This window comes from Hemicordylus capensis, chromosome 6 (assembly GCF_027244095.1).
Source record: "Hemicordylus capensis ecotype Gifberg chromosome 6, rHemCap1.1.pri, whole genome shotgun sequence".
Lineage (NCBI taxonomy): Eukaryota > Metazoa > Chordata > Lepidosauria > Squamata > Cordylidae > Hemicordylus > Hemicordylus capensis.
In genome coordinates this window covers 133,656,871-133,682,014 of record NC_069662.1, presented here as the reverse complement: position 1 = coordinate 133,682,014, position 25,144 = coordinate 133,656,871, and the positions used below count along the sequence as shown (strand labels likewise).

The 25,144-nt window shown below is 42.3% G+C and overlaps 1 protein-coding gene across 7 annotated transcripts in view; it reads left to right on the top strand.

Moving 5' to 3' along the window:
* CDK14 (cyclin dependent kinase 14) overlaps positions 1-25,144 on the top strand; it is a 417,778-nt gene that overhangs the window by 247,531 nt on the left and 145,103 nt on the right. For all 7 annotated transcript variants that reach the window (XR_008309633.1, XM_053260459.1, XM_053260458.1 and 4 more), the window contains one exon: positions 1,664-1,784. Coding sequence is in view for 6 of the 7 variants with exons in the window: in XM_053260459.1 (XP_053116434.1) it covers positions 1,664-1,784 (121 nt within the window). In the remaining variant the exon portion in view is untranslated. The remainder of the gene's footprint in view (positions 1-1,663; positions 1,785-25,144) is intronic.

The window sequence follows — 25,144 nt, the reverse complement described above, 5'->3', positions numbered from 1 at the left end:
TGAGCAAAAGGGGTGGGGGGCTGAAATACATTTCCTAGTCCAAGATAGGGGTCTGCAAACCGGTTTGAGGTCAAGCCAGTTTGGTTTGATGCCTGAGGTTGAACTGAACCACCCCCTGTTCGGTCTAACCCTGGACCGAACACCTTGCCTCGACTGTTCGCGGGATCGCAAATGTTTGCGCACGTTTGTGGGTTTTTAAAGAATTTTTTTTTACATTACTCCCCCTCAGGGGAGTTCCTGGAGGCAGCGGTGAGGGGCGGTCCATGGAGGTTCCCCCTCCCCCCACCAGCTCTCTTTATAGCTTCCTCCGGCCGGTTCGGCCGGCTCTTCAGACTGTTTTCAGCCTTTTCCTGGTGGCCCGGTGGCCTTTTTTGAGGCCGTGCACCTGTACAATTGGTCTCTGCACAGGTGCGCGGCCTCCAAAATGGCCGCTGGGCCACCAGGAGAAGGCCAAAAACTGGCCAAAGAGCTGCTTTTCTTCTTTAAAAAAAATGTTCACGAATCAACCCCAACCCCCCCCCACCAAACTGAGCCGGGTGAGGCTTGAGGGGTGCCGGACCAAACTGGCCTGGTCAGATTCGAGTCTGGTCTGGGCTCGAACTGAACCGGGCCAGCCAGTTCCATGTACATCACTAGTCCAAGAAGCAGAGACTAGCTAGACAAGTTCAAGTTTCTTACCTCATTTCCTCCAGTTCTTCCTCCCTTTTATGACCCAGCCCTTCAACCTAAGTGAGGTTTGGACCTCAGTGTTGCTTTCTGCAGTTGCAAATGTGCCCTAGTATCAAGATGGCAGCATGCAGACACCACCATTGATCCCCTGGCAGTTTTGGGGATGGGTCAGAACTTTCCCCAAAACAAATGCAGCATTTTTCTGCATACATCAGGGCCTCTCCCATCTGAGGTCCTCACACAACATGTCTACATGGACACCAACCTTAATAGGGAAGTGATTATATTAAATTCTACCGTTGGTCAGATGTACTGTACTTGGGCAATTTCAGCCTCATTACAGTCCAAAATCTTTATTTTCTAATGGGAGTTATGTGGCTGGTTCTCAACAATTACTATTCTTTGCCTTTTATTCATATGACAGAGGAGTAGGTTAGATCTTGAAATGTTATGGGGGAAATTGCAATTTTTTTGGTGTTCTAGCCATGTGCAAGAAACAGCATACTCCTGAAACTTCAAGTGTTTTTCAGTGTTTTTCCTCATGTGGATACAGATGATGTTTTCCTTGTGGCTCTTTAACTATGTTCAATCCAGCCTACCTGTTGTCTTGAGTTACACGTTATGTTTCTTTGTTCTTTTCTTTTTAACAGTGGACACAGTAAGAATTTGTTTTGCTCTATATTGAATAGTTTTCAAATGATGCCCAATACATGTGTGTTAAATGGAGTATTTGATTCTTTAAAAATAAAAAAAGCAGGACAGTCTTGTCAAAGTTATTCTGTTGCTTGATACTTTGACAATTATGTCTTTGTTTGGTGATGTGTTGAGTGACAGAAATGGATATGGTTTTTCTCTGATTAGCTTAACACAGCAGAAGAAACAAAATACATTATTTCAAGCAGTCTCATATGACGTATCTTTTTTTAAAGCCCCAAAGTGCTTTCCCCCCCTTTCTGTGCTTATTTCCTTTTCTTTTTTCTTTTTTTCTTTTTAGGACTTGCAAGAGCCAAATCTGTCCCCAGCCACACATACTCAAATGAAGTGGTTACCCTGTGGTACAGACCTCCAGATGTCCTCTTGGGCTCAACAGAATATTCCACTTGCCTTGACATGTGGTAAGAAGAGAATTCTTTAATTGGCTTTGAATTCATTTAGACAGATAGCTTGAGAAGCACATTAAGATAAATACTACAGGATGCACTGTTCAGACTTAAGTTTCCAGATACTGTTTCCTTAAGAAACCTCCATGCCTAGATAGTGTTCTCAATAGTTAATTGTTGAATGTGTATGCATATGAATAGTAGTTTGTTTCAAGGAAGTCATTTGTTCTCTGTCTTTTGTTCTCTTAATCCAATTTTCTGGAGAATTTTGCATCCTAGCAAGGACTTGGAAAGAAACAGATGGAAGCCATGTAAGCCAAGATGCAATAACAATGGAACATAATAGTGTGAAAATAATAAATGTTATAACAAAAGCAGTATTGCCTAGGATTTTGCGTTTTGCCTGGCAACATTTCAATGCCTATTTGTAACACTGATACCACAGCAGGGATAATCCACAGGACTCATTTCTGCTCAACTGAAATAAACATTCTGTTCATCTGCAAGCAGGGATCGACTTGAGTGAGCTTACCTGGTCTGAGCTGGGCCTCACCTACTCTGAGGGATTCATTGGGTATTAGGACTCTTGCCTTCCATCTTCAGTAGACTCCACTGCATACTGTTATCTGTGGCTTGCTGTTTCAAGAGCTGGGACTAATGGAATCGCATAGCCTATTTGCATCTAGTATTAGCCTCTGTAAACCTAATGATACTATATATGTACGGAATACCTTGATATTTGAGCATGCTCAAGAGTGACTGCTACTGTGCATTTCTCATCCCATTCTGTATACAGAATGTAGATGTATATAATACATACTGTATAGAATACAGTTCAGTAGTTGCTGAACATTTTTTGAGATTCGCAGGCTGTCCAGCAACTCTGACTTAGGAATTTCAAAGTAGTTGAAGACTTGGAAAGATTCTCCAAGCTAATAGAATGTTAATTTAGCATATGTGTGTTTAAACTCCATCCTTCAGAAGGTGCAAATATGAGTCGATCAAAGTAATCACCAGGAGTGTTCTAAATAAGCTTTACTGCAGAACCCTTGCCATGGAGCAATAACCAAAGCTGAGGGAGAACCAATGTAGTAGGGTTTGGAGAGAGGCCTAATCTCTCCAAAAGATATATCAAAACAGAAAGTCATAAAAGATATAGAAGTATTTGGAAACTGAAATGTATGAGCTTCTGTTGCTTCAACAAAAGCCTGGAGGCAACTGAATTGTGTCTGAGACCAAAGGGTGTTTCATCAAGTTTCAAAAGTCCTGAATGACCATTGTGTGTCAGAACCTATCCACTCCTCTCCATGCCTGGCACCGTTGACTTTCTGGCCTTTTGCCCTGGCTAGTACTTTGACCCCAGACCCAAATCTGGTCTTATTGCCTACCTAGACCTTCCTTATTCCTGTGGGCACAGACATTGTACCAGTTTGGAGCAGTCAGCTTGCTCCTTCCTAGTGTGAAACCAATCCAGCCTGATGTTTTTGAAGGAGATTGCATAGGGAATTCTGGGTTTTAATATGCTGTAATAAAAGTCCAGTAGGGTACAGAGGTGGAGGTAGCATGCGGGAGGTGGGCAAGATAACTGAAAATAACTAAACTGCCTTGCAAAACTATACTGCTTTGTAACTTGCATTGGCCTAGTAAGTTTTGGATAGCTTTATCATTGTTAGGACTTGCTTGAAGGGAAACTGATGAGCAAACTCAGAAGATCAGATTTCAGTAAAAGGGAGGGAGATAATCCCTAGAACTGGATGCCTTGTTCTTGAAGTGGGGCAGTTGGCTGGTCAACTGGTCCCAACAGTAATTGCTCCTTGCTCTCTAGAGTTAGCAGTATTTTAATCCAAAGGTCAAACTAGAAACTTAGATATCTTTGAGAACATTTGTATAACCTAGATCAGGGATTCTCAACGCTGGGTCCCCAGATGTTATTGGACTTCAACTCCCATAATCCCCAACCAAAGGCCACTGGGCCTGGGGATTATGGGAGTTAATAACATCTGGGGGACCCAACGTTGAGAATCCCTGGCCTAGATCTAATCTGTGCACACAAGAAACCACACCTTTTTTCTAGTGCGGGCCATTTCACCATAAAATTGTTCCCAGTGTCCAAAGAAATTGGACTACTACTTTGTTAGTTAGGAAGTTGGCTTTAAAAGAAAGAAATTACATGACAATCTGAGAGACCAGGGGATAAACAACCAAGCTTTTGTAACACAGAACTTAGTGTACAGTGAGTATGACCATTGGCATTTCCCTTAACCTTCAACTGAGATGACATCAGCCTATTTCCAATTAGTGGATACAAAGAAATAGAATTAGCTCCTATCCCTGTAATGAGAGGATTTCATTCTTTGTCCAAGGCTTTGGGAAGTCCATGGCACTAAGCGGGATAAGCATCTTCTCCATTATGAGAAATCAGAGCAAATAAATACAAAGCAAGCAATAAGGCAACCTGTTGCACTCTTCTTCTTTCTGTACTTATCTGTGCTAGAAGAAATGCAGAATATAAATTACCCTACCTACCAATGCAATGTTATCCTCTCTTCCATTCTAATCTCCAGGAGCATTTCCAGACGGGGCTTTTAGATCACTCCTCCAGAATTGAGGGTGTGTGTTCACATATTGGCCAGATTTACCCCGAAGTCCCTGTGAGCTATCTAGGAGCACTTCACACACAATTTGGATTTTTCATTGCCCATTAGAGCATAGCCAGATTTAAGTCTGGGGTAAAAAAAATAAAATCCACTTTTTGTGTTGGTTTTTTGGGCAAATTCAAAATTGCAGTAAACTTGTAGATAGTAATTGCAGATAGAAAGAAACTGCAGATAGTAAAGCCTGTTATCTGGAAATGCTCCTGGTGACAGAAGCTGCTTAAGAACATTTTTCTTTCATTATGTCTGGCTGAAGAGAAAAGGCATAGGTTGTGCTTGCCTGTGTTGTACCCATCTTAGTGTATAGTGGTTTTATTTTTTAGCATGTTCTGGTATGTTTTTGATAATACAAACAATTCAGAGCAAAGTAAAAGGAAAATGTGATAGGAAAAATCCATGCTGATTCTAAATTATAGAAACCATGTTGATGAATATAAAACACATTTACATACAACAAAGTGGATGATTAACTGTTAAAAAAAACACCAAACTCTAACAAGCAAACAAACCCCAATTTGGAATTAAAAACTGCAGCATTAAAGCATAATCAGAAATGTATATATACATCTGTATTTTTGAAAACACATCTGTTTTATCAGGCTTTTAGTTTATGATGTTTTAAAGTTTTATTTATGGTAATTTTAATATGTTTATATGATTTTTAGGTTTTGGTTTGATTGGATTGTAAACTGCCCTGTTATTTTATATAGGGCAGTATATAAATGTGACAGACAGAAAGACAAATATTTGATTGGAATATTTTTAGTATATTGAATACAGTTTTCATAAGAAAAAAGACATGGTGCCATTGGAGCCCCTCCCAATACCCTAATTCCTACAAAACTAGAGCAGCGCGGTGTTGAAAACACATGGTTTTAATTTGCACATACAGTGAATTTGGCAGGGGTAGAGGTTGTGTATATGTATGTGACTCTATAATTCAGATCCATAAAATCTGACTTCATCCTCATGACTGTTCAAGTGATAGGAAAAGTGATGGAAGATCTATGTAGCATGTTTTGATAATTACACCAAATTAAATCTTTATTATGTAAAATGCAATAGTTGTGCTTATGACAGGAATGTGGCCTTAATTTTGAAGCCTTTAATAGAAATTATGTGAGTAATAGGAGATACAAATATTTTTTAAAGACATATTGTAGTGAGGGAGACCATTGACACCACACAGAGACCTCCCTTCCCACTTGCATTATATTACCTTTGCCAAGGTGAAAACTGGTTCTAGCTGGAGGACACAAAAAGAATGTCTTTAATAATGGACATGAAATATTGATATCCCCTGATGTAGGACCTTTAACACAAGTCAAAAAGATATACAGAGTGCTTTTCAAGAGGAATGCTTTGTTCCATGTGAAAAATGAGACTGTACTGATTGCATCTATCAAATATATGAATCCAGCAAAATGACAAATAATACATCATCTGGAAAATAGTGAGCAATCACAAGCTGAAGCTACAGTCAAGAGCAAACAGATCAAACAAATGACAGATGAAAAGTCCCATATGAGTGTCTCAACTGACATGCATAGTGAAGTATATATGTTCAGTACATCTAAAATGAATATCCTGATCCTAAACAGATTATGTGGAAAATAAGTTTCTTGATCTCAGCAGCATTTATTTCATCTAATATGGTTACGAAAGTAGGCTATATCTTTACTGGAGGCCAGAAAATGTGCCAGATGTTTCAAAAGCATTTTATGGAATTTAGTTTTGCCTAAAAGATGAACGTTTATTATTAGTCAGTAATGTTTATCTTGCCCCAGTGTGTGTGAGTACATATTCTATAAAGAATACTTAGGAGATCAGATTTTTAGTAGTAAACTGGCTACTTATTTAATTAATATCACTCTCCCTAAGTTTAGGCGGGCCTTGTCTTTAGCGTGTGTAAATGTGCTACCCTCAGCGGTACTTTTTGGGAGGTTTAGAGGAGTGCCATATACATCTTGCCCTTGCCCTAGTGGAATGGGTGTTATTGAATCTATTGAGCATGTTATCCTAAATTGCACACTTTACAAGGATGATCGTTTAAATCTTATTACTCCTTTGCTTGAGAGGTTTCCAGCACATTCAGATGAATTTTTAGTCTTTTCATTAGCAAATTTTAATTATAAGTATACAAATGTAGTGGCCAAGTTTTGACACATTTTATCTAAATTGCGATTGGCTATTGTGTAATGTAATGTTTTTGGTCAATGACTGAAATAAATTGATTGATTAATATAAAGAATACAGGATTTAATCATGTACAATACTACTGATAGGCAGGCAATAGCTTGCTTAAATATTTTTATTTGCCTTTTAGTTTAAAAAAAAGTTACAAGGCAGTTAACAATAATTAAAGCAATAAGAACACAATTTTATAAAGCACCAGATAATGCAAGAGCAATGGACAAGTAAAACAATATACAGTTATATACAATACAATGTGCTTATGTGGGGAGATTAGACATATGTTGCCAGTTCTCTGTATTTTCTTGCATAGATGTGTTTCCGCAGAAGTATGCTGCCATCTATCATTATGCTTCAGTTCAGGCATAATACAAAATGAAATTCACTTGGTAGCAAGTAGGGGTGTGCACGGAACTGGTTTGGCCAGTTTGGTTCAAATCCAAACTGGATTCGAATTGAGAACATAAGAAAAGCCCTGCTGGATCAGGCCCATGGCCAATCTAGTCCAACATCCTGTTTCACACAGTGGCCCACCAGATGCTGCTGGAAGTCACAGACATGAGTTGGGAGCATGCCCTCTCTCCTACTGTTACTCCCCTGCAACTGGTACTCAGAGGCATCCTGACTTTGAGGCTGGAGGTGGCCAGTAGCCCTCCAACTAGTAGCCAATGATAGACCTCTCCTCCATGAAGTTATCCAAACCCCTCTTAAAGTGATCCAGGTTGTTGGCTGTCACCACATCTTGTGGCAGAGAATTCCACAAGTTGATTATGCATTGTGTGAAAAAGTACTTCCATTTGTTGGTCATAAATTTCCTGGCAATCACTTTCATGAGATGACCCCTGGTTCTAGTGATATGTGAGAGGGAGAAGAATTTCTCTCTATCCACTTTCTCCACACCATGCATGATTTTATCCCGCAATTGTCTTTTTTTCTAAATTGAATAGCCTCAGGTGTTGTAGCCTTGCCTCATAAGAAAGGTGCTCTAGGCCCTTGATCATCTTGGTTGCTCTCTTCTGCACCTTTTCTAGTTCTACAATGTCCTTTTTTAGATGTAGTGACCAGAATTGTACGCATTACTCCAGGTGTGGCCGCACCATAGTTTTGTATAAGGGCATTAGAATATTAGCAGTTTTATTTTCAATCTCCTTCCTAATGATCCCTAGCATGGAATTGGCCTTTTCAAGGCTGCCACACATTGAGTCGACACTTTCAATGAGCTGTCCACCACGACCCCAAGATCCCTTTCCTGGTCAGTCACTGATAGCTCAGATCCCATCAGCATAAACTTGAAGTTGGGGTTTTTCGTCACACTTGCCAAATTGAAGCACATTTGCCATTTTGTCGCGCACTCCCCCAGTTTGGATAGATCCTTTAGGAGCTCCTCACAATCCATTTTGGATTTCACTACCCGAAAAAGTTTGGTATCATCTGCAGATTTGGCCACCTTGCTGCTTACCCCTACTTCTAGATCATTTATGAATAAATTAAATTGATCTGAATTGATCTGGCCCAGTCTGGTTTCAGGTCCAGCTTAAACGGGTCTGGTTTGGTTTGCTGGCAGCTTGGTAATGGAGGGGAGAAGTGCTCTTGAGGCCGCAAGGAGAGTGAGTAGTGGTACTGGTGCCAGCTTAAGGACCTTATTCCCTCTTGCCAACCCCGCCCGGCCGACCCCTTATCGTGCTGAACCAGTTCTCCAGAACTGGGCCTGATTCAGTTCGATTATGGACCGGACCCCCGAACCAGCCCTGGTTCCAGGTGAACCTGTTCGGCATGAACTTTTCATGCACACCCCTAGTAGCAAGTTCCCTGACAAAGAGCAGGTCCTTGATGAGCTGCTGGTGTGGCAGTTGAAGAACTAAGGGAGAAGATACTGTCCTCATCTACTTAGACAGCTACTGTCATCCCATGGGGGCATGCCTCATGTCAAATGCCTAGATCTAAGCTCTAGCAGGTTCCATATGATGCTTTGGGCAGGCACAGATCCCATAGACGTGAATGCAAAGAGATCATCAAGTACCACCATGGTTTCCTGTTATTAAGAATGTGCATGTGCAAGCCATGAGTGTATGTGCATCTCTTCTTCTTCCACTTGTGAGGAGAGGTTGTTACTATTGCTTTGAAATAAAAGGGGTCTATGAATATATAAGTTTTGCTCTATATCCTGCATTGCTGTTTAGATATATTAGGTGTAAAAAATTGGATTGGCTGATATCCCTGGGGTTTATGCTTTGCCCATAACATGTGATTTGGCTCTCATGTGTGACTCATCTGTTTTGCATTCATCAGGATATTGAGACGAGACTAGATTTTCATAACCTGTGAGTGAGAGTGTGTACACATACTTCTATTTTCATATGTCATAATTTGGGTAACTCTAAAATGAGTTCTGCTCCTACTAGGGCTTTGTGCTTCTCAAACTGTAGCACTCATGCTACATAGCAAATTTATTTTTGAAACTCAGCCTCAAAATTGTGAAATTATGAGAGGGACTGCTGTTTCAAAACTCCCATTTGGTGGTCAAGAGCTTCTGAGCATGTATAAAGAAACTCTTTAGATGGTAGCCTTAGCATTGAACACTTGCTGCATTTAAATTTTTAATGCAAACTGGGCAGTTGCTTCACTAAGTCATTTTAATAATCAGTTAATCTGAATGTAACATCTTATTGAAGTATCTATTGGTGAGGTCAAAGCAAGTTTGGGGTGATAGTCTTAGAGAGATGAACTCCTCCTTTAAAAGATTTGCAGAAAAATAATGGATTTTGACAGTCTATCCCCCAACCTCAGATAACCATGGGAAAAGGCAAAACTAAAATAAAAACCCCAAACTGACAGATACAGTCTTTGAAGCTCCCATATGTGTTGATTGTAAGAGCTTACGTTTCAGTGTTTGAAATAAGTCCTTCGTGTCCCTTAGTATGGTGTTCTTTATCGTATGGCCTGGGATGGGTGGGAGTGGCAGCTTCCTTCAACCCTAAGTCCAGCCCACTTACTAATGGTTTATTGGGCCTGTGCAAAGCTTTGGCCAAAGCGGAATGCACTGTACAGTCTCCTGGCACCACGCAGAGGCGACCATTCTCACTGTGCAGTCTCACAGCCCTTCCCAGCGCTTTCTCCGTAGAGCTCTGAAGAGAGGGATCCATCTCTCTGAATGAGAGGGCCCTCTCAGGTTTGGTGGGGATACGTGTGCATGTATCCATGTATGAGAGAGAAGTGCGTGCAAGGGTATTGTGTATTGGCGGGGGGAGGGGGGAATCACCATTCATCAACTCTTAGTTTGATTATAACGAATGGCTTTTATTTTATGTCTGGAGATATTGAAAAGGAGGCAGCAACTGAGTAGAGGGACAAATATGGAAAAGGAATACAAATATCAACCACTGGACAATGTCTGGGAAGCAGGTGGCAGTGGCTGCAAGCTATTTATACACTCCATTTGTCATTGGCGGGCATTGAGAGAGTAACCAAAAGCTAATGATTCATGTACAGTATTAACATTCTCCAGCTTTCTCTGTAAATAGCCACTGGCAATTTAAGAATATTAATGAAGATATACATGCATTAGTGGTGTTAGCTAGCAACAGAAATCAATGTAGAGTGCTGCAATTTACTATTGTCAGCATACAATAGAGTGATGTTGTGCTGAATGTATCTTGCAATGTGAAACTGTATTACTATGTCTGGTCTGTCGTCCCCCCCCCCACACACACACCTTTCCTCAGAACCTAGTGATCAGTTAGTGCCATTCAACATCATCTCGGGTGTAACTTCTAAAAATGTGGATTTTGCAGTTGTTTTCTTGTCAATAGAGTAAATAATCCTGAAGCTTTGATACTTTGAAGATACGTAGAATATATCCTAGAATGCTATAGAAAGCACATATAGAAAACTAGTATTGTAGAATGCTTATCTAAAATAGCTTATATATTTAATTCTTCTGATGTACTTATTATTATTTATATATTACTTTCAACAACAAAAAATTCTCAAAGCAGTTTACATAGCAAGGTTATAAGAAAATGGTTTCCTGTCCCCAAAAGCCTCACAATCTAAAAATGAACATAAGTAGACACCAGCAACCATCACTGGAGAGATGCTGAGCTGGGGGTCAGATTAGCCGTGCTTAGCTGTCCGAACCACCACTTTAAAAGATGCCCTTTTGCCCAGCTACCAGGGATAAACCTCTTCTGGCAATCTTGTCATGATATTCTCATTTTCTGTATTCTTGAGACTATTCTGGTTTACATTATTTTCCAGCCTTAAAGCTACAACTTTAAGATTGAAAGGAGGAGGCAGTCTTGTGCACAAGTCTCGGCCACCCTCTATCTGTGTTCCTCTTCAAATGTGTATGTTTATATACACATATACACAATAGACACAGTGAGAGATGGCAAGCAGAGGATTAGAGGTTAATGAAGGGAGGTGGAGGATTCGGACAATGTTAGGGAAAGGAAGATCTGGCAATAGGCGGAGGATATCAGGGAGTAGGGCCCTTAGATGTTCACGGGCTTGGAACTTCTCTAACCTTTGCTCTGTTTTGAGGGAGAATGGGAGTGGATACACCCGACATTGATGTAATGTAACACCAGAGCCATTATTAATAAGACCAACACCTTGCAAAGATGCTTTGTGGAGGCAGTCGCGGGTCAGGGGTTGGGGGATGGGGTCGCTGCCCTTATCCTAGAAGATTATTCTTATAGTCAACTCCTTGCCCCTGAGATCCCAGGAGTTGACTGTGTGGGTTTAAAGTGGGGCATTGCTGAGAGTCTTAGCTATCTGGTTGGTGTATCAACCACCTAATGCACCGCCAGAGGTTTTGCATGGTCTGATGGAGGTGGTAGCGGGGTGGGCTCTGAAGTACCCGAGGCTTTTAGTTATTGGTGATGTCAGTGTTTACGCCGATGATCCGGTCTCTACTCAGGCACAGGAGTTAGTGTCAGCTATGACATCCTTGGCACTCTAGCAATTTGTTACGGGTCCTACCCATCAATTGGGTCACGCCTTGGATCTGGTTTTTGGGATGGGGTTAGAGGTGTGTCCGTTTTCAACTGAGAAGGTGCCATGGTCAGACCATTATACCTTGAAGGCATGGTTGGGGGTCACACCGCTGCCCCATTCAAAGGGAAGGCGGGTCTGTGTTCACCCGAGGAGATTAATGGACCTGTTGAAATTGCAGCACAATTTATGGGATCCGATGCCCCTTAATGATTCATTGGATGCCCTAGTTGCTGACTGGAATAGCCGGCTTTCTGAGGCTATTGATATGATCGCACTGCGGTGTCTTCTGAGATGTTCCCGGAACCCAGCTCTGTGATATACTGTGGAGTTGAGGGAGATGAAGCGGTGTCTCAGACAATTAGAGTGGGGCTGGAAGAGAACCCAGGACGAAGCAATGAGAACATCTTATAGAACATTTATGAGGTCCTGTGAGGTAGCAGTGAGGGACGTGAAAAAAGAGTTGTTGGGGGCCGCCATCGCATCTGCAAGCTCACAGCTGGCTAAAGTGTTTGAGATAGTTCGATCTCTGACAAATTTTTCTGGTACAGATGAAGTTAGAGAATTGGGTATTGGCTGTGAGGTTTTTAAGGGCTTTCTTGCGGATAAAATCTTGTTGCTCCGCCGAGATCTCCCCCTTATTATTACTACTACTACTTATTATTATTATTATTATTATTTATTACATTTATATCCCACTCTTCCTCCAAGGAGCCCAGAGCGGTGTACTACATACTTGAGTTTCTCTTTCACAACAACCCTGTGAAGTAGGTTAGGCTGAGAGAGGAGTGATTGGCCCAGAGTGACCCAGCTAGTTTCATTGCAGAATGGGGATTTGAATTCAGGTTTCCCCGGTCCTAGTCCAGCACTCTAACCACTACACCATGATGGCAAGTGAGGAATTGGAGGTTCCATGGTCGCCTACCGGGCCAACTTTGGAGAATTTTAACCAACTTTCGGAGGCTGATGTTGAAAAAAAATTGATGGCTATGAGGCCTACCACATGTCCTCTAGATCCTTGCCCCTCCTGGCTGGTGAAGTCCGCCTGGGAGAGGTTGCAGACCTCCCTTGGGAATATTATCAATCTTTCCCTGGAGACGGGAATTTTCCCAGGGGAGCTGAAGGAGGCATTGGTTAGGCCACTTTTGAAGAAGGCATTGTTGGATGTCTCAGAGCCAGCTAACTACCGCCTGGTATCGAATTTGCCTTTTTTAGGTAAAGTGATAGAGCAAGCAGTAGCAGTACAACTTCAGACGTTTTTGGAGGATGTAGAGATTCTCGATCCCTTCCAGTCTGGGTTTTGTCGTGGGCGTGGGGTCAAAACGGTCCTTGTCGCCCTGGCTGATGATCTCCATCGCCAGCTTGATAGGGGAGGATTGGCATTGCTGTTGCTGTTAAATCTCACAGCAGCGTTCAACACTGTGGACCATGATATTCTGATCCACTACGTAATTGATGCTGGGATTCGAGGCGTAGCCTTGTTGTAGCTAAGTTCTTTCCTACAAGACTGATGATATAGAGTAGCAATGGGCGATGAGAGGTCTTCATGTCATGTATTAACATGTGGCATCCCCCAGGGGGCTATTCTCTCACCCTTGCTGTTCAATATTCATATGCAGCCTTTAGCAAAGCTGGTGAGGAGTTTTGGGCTAGGGTGCCATCAATATGCAGAGGACACCCAGCTTTTTCTGCTGATGGACGGCAGGACTGAGGACACCATAGCTCAGCTGACCAGGTGCTTGGAGGTGGTCATAGATTGGCTGAAGCAAAGTAGTCTACGGCTTAATCCAGATAAGACTGAAGTTCTGTGGCTGGACCCGGAGAGGTCGGAGGGAGTTTCCAATTACCGACCCTTGCTAGTGCTTGTTTAATACCTCAGCCTACAGTGAAGAGTCTGGGTGTGATTCTTGATGCCTCTGAATATGAAGGCTCAGATCATGGAGGTCACTCAAAAGGCCTTTTTTCAGTTATGCCAAATACGGCGGCTAGCCCCTTATCTGTTCTCTCCGGATTTGGCCACTGTGATCCATGCGATGGTCACTTCTAGGTTAGATTATTGCAACTCGCTTTATGTGGGGTTGCCACTGCGCCTAACTCGGAGATTGCAACTGGTGCAGAATGCAGCGGCCATGGTCCTTACTAAGGCGCCTTGGCGAGCACATGTGACACCTTTGCTCTTTCAGCTGGACTTGTTGCCGGTTGAGTCCCGGCTTAGGTTTAAGATATTAACTTTAACATTTAAAGCCCTAAACGGTATGGGCCCTCCATACCTCCAGGACCGCCTTGTTCTATATGTCTCTTGCTGGGTCCTGAGATCGGCCACAAGTAATACCTTGGTGATCCCAGGCCCTAGGGATATTAAACTGCAATCAACGAGAGCCAGGGCCTTCTCAGTGGTGGCCCCGGCTCTAGAACAGTCTCCCGGATAATGACAGAACTCTCCATTATCTGTTGGCTTTCTGTAAGGCATGTAAGACTGAAATGTTCTGTCGGGTGTTCGGTCACTGAGATAGCTGGTCGTAGAGTGATCTTGTAATCCATGGTTACTATATCATGTGGAATGAGTACTGTATGGGGTTGGGGTTATGACGTTATGTACGATGTATTTTATAGAATTGTGTTGCTGTGTATGTTATTGCTTGTAAGCTGCCCTGAGTCCTATGGGAGTAGGGCAACATATAAATCTTACTAACTAACTAACTAACTAAATATAAGGAAGAGTGTAAAGAGAAAGTCAATTTCAGTTAATGTCCAGTTCTTAAAATTGTTTTATGAAAAGTCTAAAATTTTGGTGACCCATGCTTTGGCAACATCCACATTACATTACTGTAATGCACCTTACAAGGGGCTGCCTTTTAAAAGAGTGTTTGGAATTGGCTCAAAACGCAACTCTCAAAGTAACAGGAGTTTGCTGTATGAAGCATTTAACCCCAATATGGTTCCATCTTTACTGAATTCCAGTTGGTTTCCTGACCCAATTCAAAGTGCTGTTTTTGTTAGGAAGTCTGTGGAAGGCATGTCAGGTTCTATTCTCTGTGACTATGTTTTGGCTCAAGTGGGGGAAATTATCATCAAATGGGTGCAGACCCATGAACAGCAATAAAAATTCCTTAAGAGCTGTGCAGGAGTCAGCCGTGACCTGGATGCACTGGAAAGGGAAAGAAAGAGGATGGAGACATGACTTTGAAAACAGAGTTTCTTTGAGTGGTAATAGGGGTACAGGCAATGCAAAAAGTGGTTGGTTAGGCATGTTACCAAGTAGGAAGGGGGAATAGAGATTCGGGGCTGAAAAAGGAAAGCTGTTTGTCATACCTACCTAGATTGTGCTGTGGGAATTCTTCTCTAATGTAATTTTAATTTTTATGGCTTCACATAGATCTAAATTTTATAGCAACCTTATCTTAATATATTTTAGTATTCTTATATAGCCATCACTTTAATTTTAGCTACATTTCAATTTTAATGAAGTCTCCACCTTTTAACCTTGTAGTTTTAGGCATAGACTGCTTTTAATGCTGCAGCTGTTAATTTCAGTCTCTATGTTTTTATCTTATGCTATATTTATTACCTTAGGCATAAGGTAATAAAGATATTGATTGATCACTTGCTGATTCAGTTCAGCATCAGGAACTCTGGGTTGTGTGCCTCTGCCTTCTAGAGATATTGTTACCCTAAGAGAATTAGCACTTGGTGAGAAGCATCAAGCTGAGTGGAAAGTGTTTATATTTGAGATAATTCTGAATTGGGAACATTCATGTTATGATTGGTCCTAAACCTAATGGGGTGAAGTGATACTTCCTGATGTGATTTGCAAGCATAGACTGCCCTCTGTTTGGATTGAGTGTCAGATACAGTATATAAACTTAACACTCAACTTGATGTATATCTCAAAGAATAATAGAAGTGATAATTTGAACAAAAGATTAATAATCCAGAAATTAATTATATTGTTAAATTTACCAATCCACTTTGCTTATCACTCAACTCAAATTGCTAGTGGTTTCCTGTCTCCTAGTTAGGGTTTTGTAACTCTACAAGACAACTTATGGCAAACTTTACATGGAGCCAAGTCATTAAAAATATACAGCTACAGGTGAAATAATGCATTTTGAGAAGAAGTGTGGTCTGCAGAACCACATTTGGTCCGTGGAAGCAGTGGTCTGCCTTCTCCTAAAGTCTTCTTCCCTGAGATATTCTTCTTCCCAGAGATATTAGATAATTTTAGACCTATCTCCAACCTTCCCTTTTTGGGGAAGGTTTTGGAGAAAGTTGTTGCTGCTCAACTACAGAGAATCCTAGATTAAGTGGATTTCCTTGACCCTTTTCAGTCACGGCACAGCACAGAAACGGCATTAGTCGCTCTGGTAGATGATCTCTATCGGAACCTCAAAGAGGGGAGCGGGCCTCTCTTGGTTCTATTAGATCTCTCAGAGGCTTTTGATACCATCAACCATGGTATCCTTCTGGATCGTCTGCGGGGTTAGGAATAGGGAGCACAGTGTTGTGCTGGTTCCGTTCCTACCTTAGTGGATGGTTTCGGACAGTTTGCATTGGAGGTGAGTGCTCTAGTTCATGGCCTGCCTCTTGTGGAGTGCTGCAGGGCTCAGTCCTCGCTCCCATGCTTTTTAACATCTATATGAAGCCACTGGGTGAGGTATCAACAGTATGCTGATGATACCCAATTGTACATCGCCACCCTGGGCTGATCTGGGAATGCCGTGAATGTGTTGACCCAGTGTCTGGAGGCTGTAAGAGTTTGGATGGGCCCAAACAAGCTCATGCTTAATCCCTCCAAGACAGAGTTATTTATTATTATTATTTTTACTACATTTTTATACCGCCTTTCTGCCTTGACAAAGGCACCCAAAGCAGTCTACAATATTCAAAGAAGCAAATAACAGAAGATTTTTAAAAGTTGTCTCAGGCTGTTGGTCTTTTCAGGAGCTGAAGACTAGAGCTCCCTGGCCTGGGCACCTCCTTTCATGCTTTCCTCTCAGGGCACACTGGTTTTTCCATACTCCTGGGAAGGTGGGGAGGGGACCTGCCCCAACAGGCCTAACAGGCCTGAGCTGCTCTCTATGGAGGCCATTGTTATGCTCTTCCCTGGCTTGGGTGCTTCCTTTCATGCCTTCCTCTCAGGGCAGTTGTTCTTGTTCAGTTCTCAATCTGGCCAGGTTCTGGTTTTGAGTATTTCCCTTGATGGGGTCATCCTGGACTTGTGGCTCCTGTGGAACAGCAGGTGGAAGCTGTGGCCAGGGGAGCCTTTGCCCAGCTTCATCTGATGCACCAACTGCGACCTTCGACTGACAGGCCCTGGCAACTGTAACTCATGCCCTCGTTACTTCTCAGTTGGACTACTGCAATGCGCTCTACCTGGGGTTGCGTTTGAAGATGACTTGAAAGCTTCAGCTGGTCCAAAATGCCGTAGCCTGGCTGCTTATGGGCAGCAGAAAATATGATCATGTTTCACCTTTCCTGAGGTTGCTGCATTGGCTGCCAGTTTGCTTCTGGGTCCGATTCAAGGTGCTGGTTATCACCTATAAAACCCTTCAGGGTTTGGCACCTGTATACCTTCTGGACTGCTTCTCCCGTCCAACTTGATCCACCCTATGAGGTCGTTTCAGGTGGGCCTTCTCAGAGTTCCAGGCCCAGGGGAGGTACTTGGGGGCCTGGGCTTGTGGGAGGGCATTCTCTGTTGCAGCCCCCTCCTTATGGAACACTCTGCCTCCTGAGATTCATAATGCCCCCTGTCCTTTAAGAAGCTCCTGAAAACCTATCTATTTTGCCAGGCTTTTACTTTTTAACGTGTGTATGTATGGGGGGAGGTTCTTTTTCTCCCCCCCCTTCTCTTGTCTTCGTTGTTGTTGTTTTGCCTCAAGTCTAAGGAAGTAAGGTGGTCAATACATTTTCTAAATAAATGTGTCAAATATTAAATCTCTGAAATTAAAACTGATTTAAAGATAATTTTCCACGCTATTGCTTAAAATGTCATGAATGTGCATTCACTACAGCTCTTTGGGTAGTGAATCTTTCTTCATTTTTAAATAAACATATTTCTGTGAGTTGATAAAAGGAGGAAAAGTACAGGTTCTGCCTTCTTGCACATACAGCTTTCCTTATTTTTTGAATTTGTTCTTTGTTACTTCATATGTATGGAATTTATGCCAGTTTACACCAGCTAAAATATGGTGTAGATCAGTTCGCAGCTGTCACCATAGTTAAGACCAATCAGTTAAATAAAATGACATTAAAGATGTAATCCACCATGAAATATCTATCCTGAATCTCAAACCATACTTTTAGAGTGCACAATTGATCCAATTTAAATTATGTGTCATTTTGTATTAAAGACGACTGGTGCTAAATTAACCATGCCAGTGCCAAAATCCCACTGGACTATATTTTGTGGTTTCCAAAGATTTAGAAGGCAGCTGTTGACAGATAATTTTGTGGCCCTATTATTAATACAGATCTGAGACAGAGTTACCCAATTATTCTCTCCAGAAAAATCTCATCTAACTGCTATTTCTATTTTAAACATATCTTGACCTGAACAGAATCCTAGATCCTCTTAAAGTTTGAGTGGTCAAGTGTAGCTGATTTAACCCCACCTTTGCCTTAGAGCCAGCCCACGTGAGGGAAAGAAAAATGCTGAATCATCCCCTCCCTATGCTTTCACCCACAAAGGCTGTTCCTTTAAACTTTCCTGTACTTAGTAGCTTATTCACTGCCACCACTACCCAGTTATTACAGAGTTTAACCCCATCCCGGATTTGGGTGAAATTCCAGGGAGACTCTCTTTCTCTTTCTGTTGGAGAAGTACAAAAACCTTCCACGTGCACGCTTACATGTGGTGAGAAACCTTGGTAGCTGAATGATCAAACTGTGGCATGTTTGCACCAGAGAAAACCTCTTTCCAGCCCCCCCCCCTTTCCTGAGTTAAAAATCCACTCAAAGAGACTGGTTAAAATTTGCAAAGAACAAAAAGAAAAATAAACGTCATTCAAAATATTACAGTTTCCATCTGAGGCTTTCTCAGCTTTTAGTTACAGGTAAAAATACTCAGTTGATTAAAAGGTTCCTTCCAAAAAGCACTCCAGCTGATATTGGAGTGCTACACTTTAAAAATCATGGCTACCCTGTTGCAAAGAGTATGGATGTAAGAAAATACAAAAGCCCCTTTAAAGTTTACATAGACTCTTTCAGTGCCCTAGCTGGATGGATGGGCACCAGCTATTGCTTCCTTAGCTTAGTTACATTCTAGGTAAAACAACAATAGACCCATTGCAAGGATTTACAGAGCACATGAAAGGAAAATAAAAGTCCAACACAACACAGACTAACAAACTGTTCCCTAGACTAAACTTCCAGAAACCAAAGGCCCTGACTTCCTTCCCCCTTGAACTCCCCCCAAACTCCAGGAGAGAATTCAGGCCCCTGCAGTCTTATCTTCCAAGAACTACAGTCCTCCTTTCGGCAGCTATTTGGGGAGGGGGGGAGAAGGTAGTTGTTTTATAGCTACTTCCCTCATCCGCACAAGGATTTAACTTAAAGATGTATTAAGGGACAACTTCATTTTCTCCTCCCCACCCCCACTCCTCCTCCACAATCTCTATAGAACAAATGTCTAAACAAACTGCAAAAGATTACTGGACAGAATACAACAGTAGTGTGCAAAATACATGTGCACCTTTGTTTTTCTGAGAATTTTCTGCAGATAAACTGGGGTCACAGACTTCCATACTGCTAAAACCTTTTAAAAACAGCTTGGGAATTGAATGAAAGCTGCTTGTAGAGATGAAATGAGGAAGAATAATGTGCATGTATCAGTATGGGTTCCCTTCAAAATTCTTACGCCAGTGCTTCCCACAGCATTTGAGCAGTCAAGTATGGCCCAAGTCTCTCCTCATGTCACATAACACATTTGTTGTTTTCAGAAACAGTCAGAGGTTACATAAGCCGTTTTTGTACATAACCTCTCTATTGTCCAGTACCCTTACAACCTAAATTCATATTTAGACTGAATATGAATCTGCTGCTGTTTTGACATGATCTGTGGGTTTTATCATTCTGTTTACCATGGTCATTGCAAGTCTCCTAGAAAATTAAAAGGAACAATAGGAGTTCAGCATTAAGATAGTATGCCTACATGTGCTCTCTTTGGTACGTTAATGGGCTTAGTCATGCTTGTTATCATTAGAGGGCAAGGCACTCATTTCAGCATCATATGGCTGTCACTTCAGCTTCAGTCATGTTTGTTTTGCCATATTACACCCTTATTTAAATGAACATGCAGGGATTTAAGAATTTTTCTGTATTTTAGGAGCCTTTGCTGTAGACCTAACAGGAACTCAGAGAAATCTGAGAAAAGGCATTGCTAAATCAAATTTATTTAATAGTCTGTTGACGTGGCTCTAGAAGTTGACTCTGTTTAGACTAATCGTAAGGAGAAGGGGGAGAGATAAAACTTCTTCTAATTCTCAGTTTGCAATGTCAAGCAACCACAACAAAAATGGAAGTCTGAAGAACAGAAAAGCTTGACAGTTCATATTGTCATTTTTCCTGCTGCTGCAGGCTATTGTGTATGCAACACTAGCTTTTTAATGGCGAGTAGTATATCTTTTTCATCTCACTGAATCTTGTTTAACTAAGATTCATGTGAGGAAATTTACCATTATTTCCATTTTAAAGATTAGAATGGAGGCTTAGATGGAATGGGATTTGAGCTAGGTGCTTCAGGTCCATGCCTTATGCCTTGACCACTAGATTGCAGTGAATCTTTGTTACCTATCTATCTGTCTGTCTGTCTTTCTATCTATCTATTTTTTGTCTCTGTCAAAGTCCAAGTGACCATAGGAAAAATATAGCATTGCTATAGTTGGGTGATGTCATTTATATAATTCCATGTTTTTACTTTGAATTCTGTAGTTGAAATTTTGTTCTAAGATAAAAATTTATTATACATTTATTATGTGTGTTTACTTTTTAAACTTGAATCCCACCTTATTTTTTTTAAAGAGCATGGAAATACCTTCACTCAGTCAAGAGTGGTGTGTTGATTTCCTGTCCATCTATCTTGGTTCCAAATGTGTTGAATGAGATGTCACTTACTGTTGTGTTTAAAATGTGGTACAACAATATTTTAAATGTTTTTTAACTTGCTGTAACCTGGTTTTCCAAGGTTTTTAAATGGTTTTGAATGTTTTAATTGTTAATTGTTTTATGGTGTGTTATAGTCTCTGTTTTTAATTGTTAATTGATTTTGATTGTTTTGTTTCAATGTAAACCACCCTGAGCCATTTTTGGAAGGGCGGTATAGAAATCAAATAAACAAACAAATAAATAATGGGAAGTCCCGGTTTGCCACTATGACAACAAGCTTGGAGAGTTGCAGTCTCATGTTCTTCTCCCTCCCCTTTCTCTCCCCCATTATACTTCACAGGAGGATAAGACTGAAGTGGGATTTTTTTTTTTTTTTTTGGAATTGTTGGAACAATTATGAAAGTAGAAATGTCCCTACAACCACAGTACATTGTTTACTAGCATATTTCCCTTAACTTTTCTATAGCCACTAACTTGGTCATTTTGAATTTGTATATATAAGTTTGTAAAATGCCTTATTGCTCTAATTTTTTTAAATACTGTTTGGATGAATAAACAAATTTAAACTGTTTTCAGGATAAATGCAATTCTTTCTTTAATTTTATTTTCAGATGATAACAGTTCAGAATCTTGACTTTATTTCTATCATGTGTTTAAATATTGTCTATCTTTGACTAAGATGTATTGGGTTTAATGAAGCACTAATCAAAGTAGATGATGATTGACAGTTTAATCAATTCAGCTCTTTCAGGAACCAGCAAGGGCATACATAATATAACTGAAATGGATGTGAAGTGTCTTGCATGCTCTGTCATACTCGGTAGACTCTCATAATGCATTGTCTTTTCAACCTTCTTAAATATCTTAAATAATGCTGTTTGAAACTACATTTTTTATTAAATCAGATTATGCATTACAATATTACTGCACTAGCAAAAACAAATAAAATAATTAAAGGGATTTTTAAATCAAAGGACTCAACCAAATTTGGCCTATATAAATTCAGTTATGGTATCTTAATTAATGAAAGCAGATTGTATGTTTTCAGGAGACTGCTGTTTTCGAGAGATGATGATTGAACACATTGGCATGCCTAAAATTGTGTTGCTTCCCAAGTCTGTCATTCTAGTTTAAAAAAACAACATCTTTTAAGGATTATTTTATATTGTTCAATTAAATTATAAATTTCAGCAGGAACTAAAGTATTGGCATTAATATTTATGCTGTGGTTGTGTATGTACTTCCCACATAAATCTATTGACAGTTTTTAATAAAATTGACGTGTATCCCAATGCTGAGCCCTGCTTTTCTTAGGGTTGGGTCATATAAGCCAACTGTTCCATGAAATATGACAGCATGTAGTATTGTAGGTAAATTAAGCTAAATTCAGCAACATTATTGGGGCAGCTGCGTACCTCCCTGTTGCCCTCATTGACCGGATATGGCTGGAAGTCCCCGACATGCCTGCACATGCCAGCACATGTGTGCGCTGGGGCACCGGCACGTGCAGGCGTGTCGGGGACTTCTGGCCATATCCAGGCAATGGGGAGGTACACTGCTGCGCTGATCAGCTTTCTTAACAAAGGACACTGGCAGGGGGAAAGTGGCAGGAGGAGTAAGTACACCCTCCCCTGCTCTTAAAGCAGCACCCCCGCCTCCTTCGAACTGATTCGGAGGCCTATAAACCGCCTCCGAACAGGTTCTGTGCACATCCCTAACTCTGAGTTACTACAGATCAGGGCTTCTAAAGCAACTCAGACAAGAATACTAGCAAAAGCTAGCTCAAAGCAACAAAGTAATACTTATTATATACGAGGAAAAAACAGACACTGAGAGCTAAGCAATTAACTCAAGACCAGTGATGGTAGGTTTTGTGTGTTGGTACTTTAAGGCAACAGTAAGTAACACCCAAGCATACACATCTGGGGAACTCTAAGGCTTCGAGTTATACAATTTGCCCAGTTTTGAAGCAACAGTCATTTGAAGCATGTTGAAGCTGCAGAATGCTGGGGTAGGTGCTACTGATCAGGGAAAAGAAATATAAAGAAAGATAGCAGAGTAGCTTGATGTTTGGGAAAAGATACTGAGAGTTTTCCTGCATTTCTGGGAGCAAAATGAGGTGAAGCCAGCAGAGAGAGCTTCTGAAGGAAGATGTGCTTGTTGAATGGCTGCTCCTCATGCAGCTGTTAAAGGTACATATGATGGAAGAACAAACGAGCAGCCACTACAACCTAAAGATAGGGCTGCCATTGACAAAACAGTACTGCTCAGTCAGAGCAGGATGACGCGTCCTTACTACCCCCCAAATTACTCCCAAACTACCACTTTTAAGGAAAAATTGTAAAACCTTTCCTTAGAAAAAAGAAAAATGACCTAAACAATTACTCTGTATAGATGGGGAAGTATCCTCTACTAGCCAGATATTGAGACGAGTCTCACAACCAGTGAGACTCACTGTTATTGGCTGAGCCCGCTCTCCCCGCAAACGAGCAGAAGGTAGCCCTGGGTGACCAGATAGGCCGCCCACACGACTGCCGGCTCCGTCACATAACCGGCGGGGGCTACAGGGATCAGGGGCTGTGTGGCCCCTGGAAGTTCCAGGATGCTGGAGAGACCCCAGAGCCCGGGAGGGTGCTTGCAGCCTCTCAGCCGGAGGTCTCCTTGTGTGTTGCCGCAGCGTGGGGCAACGCCACCACAATACACGACCAAAAAACCCGAGTTAGCAGAGCACTCGCTCTGCTAACCTGGGCTAAGGGGAGGGGGACCCGCTTTGGGGAAACTGGGCTCACCTGTGAGCCCAGTGGTTCCCACAATCCATGGGAAGCAGGCTAACCTCCCTTAGCCCGCTTTCCACTGATCATGAGAATACCCTCATTCTGTAAGAGTAAAGAGGGGGGAGGGGGAGGGAAAGGGCGGGGGGTAACCCTGGCAATATACTTAAGCTGCCACAATCATCTTCTTAGGTGTCGCCAGTTCATGTGCAGTGATCATCCTGCTGCTTTTGCCCCCGTGACTGACCAAGAGCAAGAGAGTCGGCTGCTCGTGCAGCCACTCAAAGTGGAAACAAGTAAAATCAATTACTCGTCAGATTTTAAGCAGAAAGGGAATCAGTTGGAATGAGCACAAAAGTGCTCAACGGTTGGTAACCCATTTAACTGCGAAATCAAGGAATGAACCAGAGAAAAGTAGAAAGCAACAGTACAATAATCCTCTCTAATAAAACGCTTGGTGTCCGTCCGTGGATGGACACCAAGCGTGCGTTTGTGCCTCCCTGGCCTGTTCTGGGCATGTGCGAAGCGCATGCCCAGAACACAGCAGGGAGACACGACCGCCAGCACCCGGCGGCCATCTTGGGCGGCCAGAAGCGGCCGCCCCAAGAAGCTGGGTAAGCGGCGGCGGGGGACACTGGCCGAGGCGGCGGCAGAGCCGCCGCCTCGCCCAGAGGACGCGGCGCAGCCAAGGCCTGGCCGCGCCGCCGTCGCCGGGCGGGGGGAAGAGGCGGCGGGGGAAGCTGGCCGAGGCAGTGGCAGAGCCGTCGCCGAGGCCTGGCGCTGCCGTCGGAGCCGGGCGGGAGGGAGGAAAAAATGCTGCCGCGGCCGACGCTGCCAACCTACCACCCTCCCTCCCAACTGCCGAGCCCACCTTACCCTGGCCCGTGTCAGTCGGGCGCAGATAGACCTTAAATTCAGAGGCAAAGAGGAGCTCGCAAGCAGAGCTCCTCTCTGTGCAAAGCCTCTTCCCGAAATGGCGTTTTGGGCGCAAAGGACGCCTACTGCATCCTTTACGTCCATGCTGCCAGTTCCGGCACAGCCTTTGCACAGAGAGGAGCTCTATTTGCAAGCTCCTCTCTGCCTCTGAAATTAAGGATTATCTTCGCCCGACTGACACGGGCCGGGGTAAGGTGGACTCGGCAGTTGGGAGGGAGGGTGGTAGGTTGGCGGCGTCGGCCGCGGCTGCATTTTTAAAAAGGATTTCTAAGGCCTCGGCTCCACCCCCGGTCCCGGAAAAGTTAAAAATAAATAAATAAATAAATAAAACCCTAAAAGGCGTGAGAGAAAGCTAGCGCCCATTATCATAACGGGCTTAAAAATACTAGTTAATTATATAATTCTTAAAGGGACAAGAGAAACCAGATTAAATTATAAGCAACAGAGCACAAGTGCTTGTATGGAGACTATGAAAGAATAGTCACAGGACTTAATAATTATTATATAAAGGACTAGGCAAACTAATTGATTTGTGAAGAAAGAGCAGGGGAATAACCAAATTAAGGGGCAGCATTTCTTGCATGTGATTGGTCTGCCGGTGGCATGTGCTGGGAGACTAAAATGGCAGCCCGCATGCCCATCTCTCGGGCCAGGCCTGAAACTCTGCCCCCCACCTGCTCATCCCATATCCCCACCAACACAGCGAAAGGGGTGGGCAGCAGCT